We start from the raw sequence: 13,414 nt of genomic DNA on the forward strand, positions 1-13,414 counted from the left end.
AGCATTCCCTCAGAATGATCCTGGTGGCACCAACATGGGCCCGACAACCATGGTTCACAACCCTCTTGGAATGATCAGTAGTTCCTCATCAAAAGCTACGCCTCTCACCCAAGCTTCTCACTCAGAACCGTGGAGAGATAAGGCATCCAGATCCCAGTCAACTCAACCTTGCGATCTGGCTCCTGAAGTCTTAGAGTTTGGTTACCTCAATCTCCCGTCAGACTGCATGAACATCATTAAACAGGCTAGACGTCCTACCACTAGAGCTATCTGAAAGAAACACGTTAGTTAGATTCCTCACCTTAGAATATCCCCAGGCGTCCGGCTGGATCCGTAAAGATTTTTGTAGCAATACCCCCTGCGCGTCGCTAGGCGTCGTCTGCGGCTCTGCATCGGGCGTTGGCGTCGTGCGCCGGAATGACGTCGTCGGAGTACTTAGACGCCGCCCTCGCGTGCTGATGTCAGTTCTTCTTTTTTCCACGCCAGACAGCGCCGATCTGGGAAGAGCTTACCCCTCAGTCACTTTTTGACTCTTTTTGGTCTTCTGTCGACTCGACTCTGATGCCGGTAGGATGCCTGGGTTTAAAGCCTGTGACTCCTGTCATCGACTGATGTCGGTGACGGACCACCATCGCCCATGCCTTTACTGCCTGAGGGCCGACCACGACGCGGAGTCGTGCCTCGATTGTCAGGCCTTGACCTCGAAAGCTAGGCGGGAGCGGTCCCGTAAGCTTCTCGAGCTCCCGCAGCCACCATCATCGCTCGTCGGGCTCGAAGTCTTCGGGTAAGCCGAAGCGATCAAAGAAGTCCAAGAGGCGACACCGATGTTCGGACTCCCCTCGCCGGTCGCGTGACTCGGCCGAGGGTCAGGGTGGTCCCACCCCCGCGGCTCCATCGGAGCCGCAGGAGCCGCGTCCGTCTCCATACCCGCTGGTCCCTGGGACTGATGCGACTCCGGCGTAGGTAGGGGCTTTCCTCTCGGCCATGAGTGGCCTGGCTCCGCTGTCGACGCCTGCCGGCGCGCCTTCGGGCCCCGCCGGCTCGACTGGGTGACCTCGCGTGCCGGCAGGTCCGGCCCCGGCTTCGGTCCCGACGCCGCAGGTCCCCGAGGGATCCAGGCCTGGATCTCTGCCGGCACCGGTCGACCTCACGACGCCTCCTCCGCCGCCGCCGCCAACCGTTCCGGCGCCGTCCCCGGACGCCGCCGTTCCCCGGTTTAGCCCCGGTCCGGGCCCAACGCTGGCGTGGCGCCGCTCGACGCCGCACCCGTCGCTGATGGATGAGCGTTTCATCTACCAACCCGGCTCCGATCATTCCTCCTGTTTATCAGGAATCGGGTGACGGGGGCGACTGGGAGGGGTCTGAGGACCCTATGGCCAGACAGGCCCAACTTTCACAGGACTGGGCAGACGAACTGGGGGATGCCAGTGGTCTGGACACCTCCCCGGACGCTGGTTTCATCTCTCCTCCGACTGTGGCCTCGGAGGAAGGTGCAGCTTTCTCAGTGGTGCTGCGCAAGGCGGCCAAAGCCCTGGGGCTCGAGTTGGCTGCTGTGGCCGTGAGGACTAACATCCTCACAGAGGTGCTTCAACCGTCAGCAAGCTCCACAGAGCCTCTGCTGCAGTTCAATGAGGCCATCATAGACGTTCTGCAGGGCACTTGGTCCAAGCCCTCCACAATTCCTCCTGTGGATCGGAACGTGGCCCGGCGCCACCGCCCTGCTCCGGGCGACCCAACTTTCCTGTCCCAACACCCCTCCCCCGAGAGTCTGGTTATCCAGGCCTCAACTTCCCAATCCTCCTTCCCGTCCGCTCCTCCGGATCGGGAATCCAAGAGGTTGGAGCAGTTCGGAAAGAAGCTGTTCTATTCCCTGAGTTTGGGCCTGCGGTCTTTGGCCACTGCTTGCCTCTTGGACCGTTTCTCCCACTCTGTGGGATACGGTGGAGGACGTGCTGCCCCTGTGTCCGTAGGAGGCCCAGACACGTCTCTCCCAGGCGCTTGCTGACGGGCGAGATGCAGTACGACATGCCATATGGTGTGGACTAGACACCACGGACTCGCTGGGTAGCGCGATTTCCACCACGGTGGCGCTCTGGCGCCACGCCTGGCTGCAGTCCACGTCTTTCTCGTGGGATGTCCAGAGTACCCTCATGGAAATGCCCTTTGATGGCACTCGCCTTTTTGGTGAGAAGGCGGATAGTGCGCTGGCTCTTTTCAAGGACTCCCGGGCTACGGCCAAGTCCTTGGGTCTCTCGGCCCGCGGCCGCAAACTTCTGCCTTTCGTCCCTTTCGTGGCCAAGGAAGGGGCGCCTCCTCGCGTCCGCCTAGCCACCGGCCGCAGAACCAACCTGCACGCGGTCGCGGATGTGGATTCCGCCGAGGCGATACTGGAGGACAACGTGCCGGTCAGTCCACATCCACCCCGGCAGCATCCGCCTCAAAGCCCACCTAGTCCGAGCTTTCAGGCCCATTCCACGCCAGTGGGTGACAGTTCACCATCACCTGCTCCACTGGCGATCCATCACATCGGACAGGTGGGTGCTGCAAATCGTCCGAAGGGGCTACTCCCTCCCCTTCGAGACGACCCCTCCAGCCATTCCACCGCAGTGCGTATGCCGGGGGATCACTTGAATCTTCTGCGGGAGGAAGTTACGGCCCTTTTGGCCAAAGAGGCCGTCGAGCGCGTTCCTGGTCCAGAAGTAGGTCGTGGTTGCTATTCCCACTACTTTCTGGCTCCCAAGAAGGGCAAAGGGGGCCTACGCCCTATCTTTAGGGTGACCAGATTCTCAAAACAAAAAACGGGGACAGGTCATAGACATAGAAGTAGGACTACGATTTGCAGTAACCACCGACATAAAAGTAGGACTATTTGACAGCTGTGATAAACATAGAAAAGGGACTACGACAGCTCCCTCCAAGACCGAGATGAAGCATTACAGATGACAAATCAGAGGTCTTTTATCGGCAGTAAGCATTAATTCCATTTAAACAGACTTTGCCTCAACATTTGCTTTAGTCCAAGTTTGTTTTCTTATTAGATAAGTATATATATTGGGATTGTTAACTGAACAATAAAGAAAATTGCACAATCGAAGAGGAGTTTGTGCTCTTGTTTTTGCCACGAGGAAGTGAACGAGTGCATCGCTAGCGAGTTTGATAGATATATATATACACACATATACACACACACACATTCTGTCATCGTCAAAATCAGATACTGCTGTTTGTAGAATACTCCTTCCCATAAAGCACTCCCCCTACGTTCAGCGCAGTTGACTGAAATATAAATAATGTTTGCTTTATTTACGTGGAAACATTTACGTACATTAGCATAGTAAATAGTTTAGAACATAGAAGACAGGGCTGGCTTTAGTGCTGGTGGCGCCCTGTGCGACAATGTTTGTTGGCGCCCCCCCCATGACCACCTCCACCACGGATTCTCTCACTAGCACCCTTTAACAGTGACCAAGTCACCATAACCACACTCTATCAGATGCATTATATATAGCGCCACTCATACCAGTGTAGGGTGTCCAAGCACCTTGCATCACACACACATTACACAGAGACAATCAATCATACGTGTGTAAATCAGTGTATAGGAAATGTTACATAAGCCAAAGGACTGAAAGTGTAGGAGTCACATGTCATCCATACTGGTAGGCAGTATAGTTTAAGAGTGCTTGGTGTGGAGAAGCACAAACACAGAGTCGAAAAAGAAACAGCATAGTTGGGAGTTTTCTTTAATATTAAGAATCGATTTCTAGCCAGATTAACCCTTTTTGAAACATTAATCAATGTTCTAATATTGTATACTTTGCAGTGTGTATGCAGTTCTAGGATGAAAGTTAATAGCTCACTATTCTATATTAGGACTTTAAGTTATAAATTGCAAGTAGCAAAAAAATGTCTCTTTTGAAAGCAGTAACCCTGCTGATCTGTTTACATCATACGCACTCTGTAATCTACTTGGTACACGTTCTTTGCAGCAGGCATATTAACCCTCTGCACTAACTTCAGCCAAGTCAAAACCTCAACTATACAAAATGCTGATCTCTCTCCAGGAAGATAATTAATCACACTCTTGACATTTATGTGAGGCCTGGTAATTGCTGGGGGAAAGAAACGCTACAAGGCGCCCCCAGGAAGCCAGCACTGGTGCGGATAAAACTCTCAGGGTTAAAATACACGTTGCGGGCTTGCAGGCTGGGAGGGCAAGGATTCCTGGATGATGCAGCTCTGATGCAAGGCAGTGTCCCGACGGTGCTGGTAGGGCTGGGGAGGCGTCACGAAGCTGCTGCTGGATTCTGCTGTAGTTTGAGACTGTCCGACCCTCGCTCGCTTTAAGGCAGAGCAGGGTCACGGTGGATTGCTGCAGGCTGTAAAATCAGGGTCATGCCGGTCACAGGTGGTTCTAACCAGCTGCATGATGACGTAGGTGGCGCTGTGTAGACAAAGAGAAGGGAAATCCCGAGAGAACATGTCTCTCTTCAAAGGATTTCCCTTCCTGCTACAGCGCTCACCTCAGTGACGTCACCAAGCTGTGCAAACAGAGCATGCGCGCAACCGGAACAGTCAAAAACCGGGACATTTCTTTGTTCAACCCGGACACTGTTCTAAAACGGGGACATTTGACTCCATTGGAGTACAGTGTCGGGACACGGGGACATTTCACAAAAAACGGGGACCGTCCGGGCAAAACCGGGACGTCTGGTCACCCTACCTATCTTGGACCTCAGGAGCGTCGACGCCTTCCCCCGGAAGGAACGGTTCAAGATGCTCACTTCAGCTCAGGTTCTGGCTGCCCTCGACCCTGGAGACTGGATGCTAGCGTTGGACTTGCAGGACGCCTATTTTCACATCCCCGTCCTGCCGGCCCACCGGCGTTACCTGCGGTTCACGGTGGGTCAGGAGCACTTTCAGTTCACCGTGCTCCCCTTCGGCCTCACCAGTGCCCCTCGGGTGTTCACGAAAGTGATGGCGGTGGTCGCAGCTCATCTGCGCAGATCGGGGGTTCCAGTCTTCCCCTATCTAGACGACTGGCTGTTAAAGGCGGGCTCGCCCCAGGCAGTCGTCTCCCACCTCCAGACTACGGCCGACCTCCTGCATTTGCTGGGGTTCTCCATCAATGTGCCTAAGTCACACCTGAGACCCTCCCAGAAGCTCCTCTTCATCGGAGCGGTTCTAGATTCGGCGCAGTTCCGGGCCTATCCTCCGGAACAGCGGGTCCGGGATATTCAGGCTCTGATTCCCATCTTTCGGCCTCTATCCTGGGTTTTGGTCAGGTTGGTGCTGCGGCTTCTGGGGCTGATGGCCTCCTGCATCCTGTTGGTGCATTACGCCAGGTGGCGAATGCGGGCTCTGCAGTGGGACCTGAAGTTTCAGTGGGCCCAGCATCGAGGCAACCTCTCCGACCAGGTCTTGATCTCGGAGGGCACTGCGAAACAATTGCAGTGGTGGCTCACGGACCGCAATTGGGTAAGGGGCAGAGGCCTCTCCCTACCCCAACCGGAGCACGTAGTAGTGACTGATGCGTCCCTCCTGGGATGGGGGGGCCATATGGGAGAGGTGGAGATCAGAGGCCTCTGGTCTCCGGCGGAGTCTCAACTCCATATCAACTTGTTTGAGCTGAGAGCGATCCGGCTTGCACTGAAAGCCTTCCTTCCCTCTGTCCGGGGTAGTGTTGTGCAGGTGTTCACGGACAACACCACCGCCATGTGGTATTGCAACAAACAAGGCGGGGTGGGGTCGTGGACACTTTGTCAGGAGGCTCTGCGCCTCTGGACATGGCTGGAACACCAGGGCATCATCCTGGTGGTTCGACATCTGGCGGGCTCTCTGAACGCCAGAGCAGACTAACTCAGCCGCCGGTGCATGATGGATCACGAATGGCGTCTGAACTCGGACGTGGTGCAAGGACTCTTTCTGCAGTGGGGAGAGCCTTGGTTAGATCTATTCGCCACCGAAGAGAACGCGGAATGTCAGCAGTTCTGCGCGTTGGAATTTCCAAGGCGGCACTCGCTCGGAGACGCTTTTCGTCGCGAGTGGAGTTGCAGTCTGTTGTACGCCTTTCCGCCTATACCACTTCTGCCCAGAGTACTGAAGAAGATCAGGCGCGACCGGGCCCAAGTCATCTTAGTTGCTCCGGATTGGGCACGAAGGTACTGGTATCCCGAGCTACTCAGTCTGTCAATCGATCCTCCGGTACGACTGCCTCTTCAGGAGGACCTTCTGTCGCAGCAGCAGGGGACGGTCTTGCACCCGAACCTGTCCAGTCTCCACCTCCATGCGTGGAGATTGAGCGGCGACAGTTGATGCCATTTGACTTGCCTCCTGAAGTCTGCGATGTGATTCTGGCAGCCAGGCGTCCCTCCACACAATCGGTATACGCCTGCAGGTGGAACAAATTTGTGGCATGGTGCACAGCAAAGGCTGTGGATCCCCTTTCCGCCCCTCTCTCTGAGGTTCTCCTCTTTCTTCTTTCTTTGGCCCAGCAGGGCTCTGCTCTGGGCACCTTGAAAGGTTATCTTTCTGCGATCTCTGCTTTCTTACGGCTTCCTGATCAGCCTTCTCTTTTCAAATCCCCTGTTGTTTCGCGTTTTCTTAAAGGCATTACTCACATGTTCCCTCCTGTCCCCTTCGTAATGCCTCAGTGGGATTTGAATCTTGTCTTGACCTTTCTGATGTGCGCTCCCTTTGAGCCTCTTCACAATTGTCCCCTTCGTCTTATTACTCTTAAGACTGCTTTCCTGGTAGCCATCACCTCGGCTAGAGTGAGCTCCAGACTCTGTCATCTAAGCCTCCTTTTCTTTCTGTTCATCCGGACAAGGTTGTTCCCCGGACTTGTCCTTCTTTTCTTCCAAAAGTGGTGATCCCCTTTCACATCGGGCAATCTGTCACATTGCCCACCTTCTTTCCGCCTCCACATCCTTCGAAAGAGGAAGAGAGGCTCCACCGTCTGGACCCCAAACGTGCGCTGTCCTTTTATTTGGACGGCACCAGACAGTTCCGGGTGGACGACCAACTTTTTGTTGGGTACGTAGGTGCTAAGAAGGGGAGGGCTGTACACAAGAGGACCATCTCACAGTGGGTCGTATTGTGTATAAAGGTTTGTTACTCCTTGGCGAAAAAGGACCCTCCTGTTGGGCTGAGAGCCCATTCCACCCGGGCCACAGCGGCGACTACTGCCCTGGGACGGGGAGTTCCCTTGCAGGACATCTGTCAGGCGGCGACGTGGGCCTCACTGCACACGTTCGCCAAGCACTATTGCCTGGACAGCCAAGTCCGGAGAGATGGCTTCTTTGGCCGTTCTGTTCTCCAGGACTTTCTGGTGTGATCTTGGTTCGCAGACCCACCACCGGGGTTGGTATTGCTGGGGTATCTATTCTAAGGTGAGGAATCTAACTAACGTGTTGCTTTCACATGAACAAGTTACTTACCTTCGGTAATGATGTATCTGTAAGAAACATTAGTTAGTTAGATTCCTCACTGACCCACCCATCCTCCCCGTTCTGTGAACCGACATCTAGGGTTAAGGTCATCCTGTTCAGGGCCCTAGAATTTTTGGCACCAGTGTCGGTCTCTTGCATGGCTCTGTGTTCCTGGCGCGGAAAGCTATGTACAAGAACTGACGTCAGCGTGCGAGGGCGGCGTCTAAGTACTCCGACGTCATTCCGGCGAACGACGCCAACGGCGGACGCGGAGCCGCAGACGACGCATAGCGACGCGCAAGGTGTATTGCTACAAAAATCTTTCCGGATCCAGCCTGACGCCTGGGGATTATCTAAGGTGAGGAATCTAACTAACTAATGTTTCTTACAGATACATCGTTACCGAAGGTAAGTAACTTGTTCTGCTATGCCGCTAAGTGGAAAAGATTTGTGATTTACTGTACCAATAACAAAATCAACGCACTAGAAGCTTCTATTCAAAACATCATCTGTTACCTCTTGCATCTTCAACAATGTAACCTAGCCTATACATCCATTAGACTTCATCTCGCTGCAATAGCAGCCTATCTACAAAACAGACAATATTTGTCTTTATTTAGTGTACCAGCTATCAAAGCATTTATGGAAGGACTTAAAAGAATAATCCCACCTAGAGTTCCACCTTCACCAATATGGAACTTAAATGTGGTCCTTACCAGGCTCATGTGTCCCCCATTTGAACCTCTGCATAAATGCGAATTAGAATTTCTCACCTCGAAAGTAGCTTTTCTGGTCGCAATCGCCTCTCTCAGAAGAGTCAGTGAACTCCAGGCATTAACCATACAAGAACAATTTCTGCAAATTCATCATAACAAAGTGGTTCTTAGGACTAACCCAAAATTCATACCTAAAGTATTGTCTCCTTTCCACCTTAACCAGTCTGTAGAACTCCCAGTGTTGTTCCCTCTACCAGACTCCGTAGCAGAACGAGCTCTTCACACGCTAGACGTAAAAAGAGCAATAGTTTTCTTCATTGAAAGAACAAAATCCTTTAGAAAGACTAAACAACTTTTTGTAGCTTTCTCCCCACCTCATAAAGGCAATCCAATCTCAAAAACAGGGATTGCAAGGTGGATTCAATGTATTCAAACATGCCTAGTTAAAGCTAAATGCACATTAACCATTCCCCCTAAAGCTCACTCCACACGTAAACTAGGGGCATCTATGACATTCTTAGCGAACATTCCCCTAGATGACACATGCAAAGCAGCAACTTTGTCTACACCACACACGTTCACAAAGCACTATTGCGTAGCCGTGCAAGCAAAGCAACAAGTTAACGTGGGCCAGGCTGTATTAAGAACATTTTTACAAATCGCTGCTACAGATACAGGTAGCAACCGCTAAGGAGGTAACTGCTGTATAGTCTATGCACAAGTATACAATCTACAGCTCACATGCCTCGAACGGAAAATGCTACTTACCTGTATGCATCTGTTGTTGGCATGTAGAGCTGTAGATTTGTATACGCCCACCTGCCTCCCCGGATACCTCTATTTGTTCCAGTTCTATCTTACTTAAGATACATTATACATGGACATCCTTTACTATTTCTTACTAACTCCATCACAACCCTCCATGGCAAAACAATCTGAAGATGGAGTCGATGCCCATGCACAGTATCATCCTAAGGATGTCACCTACCTCGTGACTACAGACTTCTTCCAGGACAAAAACAAAGTGCAAACATCCGAGCCCAACACCAGATGGCGATCTATGCACATGTATACGTATCTCCAGCTCTACATGCCAAGAACAGATGCATACTGGTAAGTAGCCTTTTCCTTCCTTTTCCTTTCATAAAATGAGAAACCCTGGCTGCAGAGTCTAAGAATGCTTCACATGTACGTGCCACCTAATGCAAATTGCCTTGACAACATGTTTCGAATCCTGGACACTCATTTGACAAATGTTTTGTTCTTGTATGTCATTGCTTGCCTTCATTAAATCAATTAGACTGAGCCATCTGATCATTTGTGAGAGAAAAGCCCACGAATGGAGACATGGTGTCAGAGGACATGGACCTAGGTGTAAACTCAATCACCACATGAGCAGTAAGGGACATGATCAAGCTGCTCTTATAGTGTGAAGTACTCTTTTTATTATCGTCTATCTTACCCTTGTCAGTACTACCTCACTGGCATCTACTTAAGTCTCCGACACCGTAGATAATGTCATGCAGCACATACCTGTCTAGATTCTAGGAATAATCAACATGGGTTGCACCATTCCTCAGCAACAGGACACTATGTTAAATTCACTTTATTCCAGTTGTAACACAAACCACCACCTGCGGAGCATGCCAAGGAGTTGACCTGCAGCAATCCTTTGTTGAAAATACTTTGTGTAAGAAACCAAGCTGGGATACTGCTCCCAGCCCCTTCAACATTAACAATTATCAATTGGCAGATGTCAAACATTGATCTCCCATAACTTGCAGAAAGGGCACATTAAAAGACAGTTTCTGTCCCAACTCGCAGGACCCGATCGCCTACCAACCATTAGCACAAATACTAGAAGCAACTTTCCTACAATTGTGCAAGTAAATACCCTAAAAGGCATTAATCACACTCAAAATGTGCTTCATGATTAACTGGCCAATCTCTTGTTGTATGTCACATCATAATTTGTGAACATCAAGTGTAATCCAGAGAGAATCAACACCCAGGATGTCCACTCACTGCTGGTCATCACAGTTAGAACCGAACTGCACTCAAAGCAGATCAAATGTTGCTCCTTTTCAAGCAAGCCTTCATCTTAGCCCTGCTTACTCACTTGTACCCTCTGCTTACCACCACTGGTAGGAAAACACTGGGCGTAGACTGGTGTTAAGATGTTTTTGTGTGAGATTATTTTTTTATTTATCATATATTTTCTTTTTTTTTTCCCCCAGGCGTTACGCGAGAAGAACTCTCAGAGTAACGAAGAAACTATCACCAGCTTACCTATCAGTATTCCTCTCAGCACAGTGCAACCTAATAAACTTCCTGTTAGTATCCCACTGGCCAGCGTGGTGCTCCCTAGCCGTGTTGAGAAGGTGGTGAGTAAAAGAGGGAATCTGCCTTTTTAAAATCTTGTATAGCCAATATTTTCATGTGTTTGGGCTTGTTAAACTATCTATTGTGCTCTTATATAAACACTGAAAATCCGTATCTATGAAACGTTTATAAGAAAAAGCTTTCGAAACCTGAATTTTTGAAACAGAAACTAAGCCTATCAGCCCTTGGGCATTTTGATTAATTGTTTCAGTTTTTTATCATTCAACTAACAAATCCAATTAACAACCCAAACAATCATTTAAAAAAAAAAAAAAAAGTTCCTTATCTGATCACAGGAATAGAAAGTAAAATTACTAGATAAACATAAGGAATCTGGAGGCTCACAGAGACAAATTTAGTTTTGTTGTGACTTTATGGCTGATGACTGGCCTAGGTATCCAACCTCACTGAAGAAGATAGTGTTCCAGTATCCCGCATGAAAGGTGAGATATTCTTTGTTCATTACTTCAACTTGGATAAGTATAATGAGAACCAGTTTGCAGGTAAGTATTGTTCTCTCACTCTTCTTCGAAACTGTCTTCAAACTGACCTACTAGGCCTCCACAACCAAAATGTATCTGTAGCAGCAGTCTAGTGTTGCGCCTGGACGTTTACAACTTGTTTTTCTTCAAAGACGCTTGAATCACAAGCCCTTTTGTGATTTCGGCCTTGGTCCTCAGTGCTTGTTCAGGCTTGGATGTTCGGGAACACTGCTCTGGGATCCCTGCCTTCTACCTTGAGGTTCTCAGTTCCAGCTGCTCACCCTTTGAACCCTGCTACGAACACAGCATTATTGCACCGCTGAGAGCAACAACCCTTGGCGCAGAGATCTTGGACCCGGTGGTCACAGATTTCTATGCACCAAGTCTTCAGCCTTAACCCTTGACAGACATGGAGCCTTCGCCATCATTTCTCTGAAGAATGCACCTGTTTCAAGGACATGGAACAAAATCTCTTCCAATTTGGCACTACTCGGAACAGAAAATAACCCTGGAGTGAGCAGCACTGTGTTTGTAATCTCAGCTTTGCGACTAATCCCAAAGACATCACCTCTGAAGTCTGCCTCACCTTCCACTGGCAAAACCCTCAGATGCCTGTGGGAAAGAAGGGGGGCTTGCCGCCAGATGCAGAAATCGGTATTGTCAGAGACACTGGACATTTTTGAAGACATGTCAGGAATCGAAGAGGAAATCAAACCCGTTCTGGAGGCCATTTTCTGAGGGGCTCTGGCGCTGAAGAGGAGCAAGTGTTCCATGAACCTGCAATGAAATTCACTCTGGGTCCAAGCCCGAAAACCAGGTCGACTCCATGTACCTTGACAACGCCCAGTGGTCCCACAAGGTCACCCTTGAGTGCAAAATACTGAGTTAAGCTGGAAATGGCAAAAAAAGATTTGGCTTGGCTCTTCCACCTGGGACGACCCAGACTTGAGAGGCTGGGTCGACACCAATGAAGACTCCATCCAAAGGCACAGTTCAACACCTCCTTGGTACCGAGTGTTTGAAAAGTAGCATTCTGAACCCTATTTGATGTTGAAAGTTCCCCTGGCATTGAACCCTGTGACGAAGCCCTCCATGGTGCCTGAATTGAACACCATAGAGTGGTCTATCTTCAAAGCATTTGGCGGTTCTGGATGCAAAACAAAAGGAACTTTCTAAACCTCATACTCCTGGACTCATCCAGATCCCAAAACAAGTGCTAGCTAGCCTTTAAGGAGGAATCGGGGCTCTACTCCTCAAGGTCATGTACCCCTAAGAGGGTTAGGGACTCAGCCACTAGTCCAACACTGTTTTCACCCTTCCCTACAACACCGCCACCACTACATTCACCTCCCCCAGACCCAGAGGGCACTCATTCAGGTGCTGGCAGCCCCTACTTTCTGCAGGGCTCCGATGATAAGTATTCAGACTGCAGTAGGGAGATGCACTGTGTATTGGGAACCCAAGACGATCCCGGGCTTGAACCCTACCATGCTAAACAGTTCCCACCCAACCACACCATTACTTATGAAGCGCTAATGCAGCGAACTGCGCAATACCATTGTTACAGATTCATACAGTGCAGGCTGAGGAGAAGTTCTTGGTCGATACCTTGCCCATATTTGAACACAGTGTACATTACCTTCCCATGCTGAAGGGAATGCTCAGGTCGGCCCCAGACAATTTTAAAGAGCCAGTAAGGCCCGAGAGGTCGCACCAAATGTTGAAAAAAGTGCAAGCCAGCCACTGATTACCTTGTTTATATTTGTGGGCATGTTGCATGTGACTCCCTAGTTGTCCACACTAGTAAGAGGGCATCTGCACAGCCATAGGGGACACTCTGCCACCTGATAACAAATCCAAGAGCCTTAAAGCAACAGGGAAGTGGGTAGCACTTGAAGCAGCAACCCACTGTCACGTTGCATGCTTGGCCATTTTTCGCACTGGATACGAACAGCACAACTGGGAGAAAATGAAGCTGGTAAAGCACATCCCAGAGACCCACCGCAAATGCAGGCAGGAGTTAATTTTTTAGAGTAAAACCATCAGCATCACCAACATCAATAGCACCTTTGACGTGTCAGATACTGACTTGGGAGGAATGAACACCAGCACCTCCTTCCACAGGCATGCCTGGCTCAAGGTGTCTGGGTTTAGACCATAGGTGCAAAAGCTTCCTCTGGTTGTCCCTTTTGTTAGTGAACATCTGTTTGCTCCCAGGTGGACCAGATGCTCAAAAAAGCCAAAATGATGTGGACATTGTCAAGTCTTGTGACTCCGACATCTTCGAAGACCAACAAATTTCAAACATCCGGTCCCAGTACAGGATGCCAGGCATATGCAGTGTATGCGACTCTACAGCACTAAACTCTACAAGCGGATGGTAAGTAAAAATGTTCATCTGTAT

General features: G+C 50.2%; 1 protein-coding gene across 3 annotated transcripts in view; it reads left to right on the forward strand.

Annotated features, from left to right (window-relative positions):
• The window catches only part of DOT1L (DOT1 like histone lysine methyltransferase), a 252,978-nt gene that overhangs the window by 178,522 nt on the left and 61,042 nt on the right, over nt 1-13,414 (forward strand). For all 3 annotated transcript variants that reach the window (XM_085638968.1, XM_085638970.1, XM_085638969.1), the window contains exon 22: nt 10,384-10,530. In XM_085638968.1, the coding sequence (XP_085495094.1) occupies nt 10,384-10,530 (147 nt within the window). The remainder of the gene's footprint in view (nt 1-10,383; nt 10,531-13,414) is intronic.

The sequence above is a fragment of the Triturus cristatus genome, chromosome 12, assembly GCF_964204655.1.
Source record: "Triturus cristatus chromosome 12, aTriCri1.1, whole genome shotgun sequence".
NCBI classification, from domain to species: domain Eukaryota; kingdom Metazoa; phylum Chordata; class Amphibia; order Caudata; family Salamandridae; genus Triturus; species Triturus cristatus.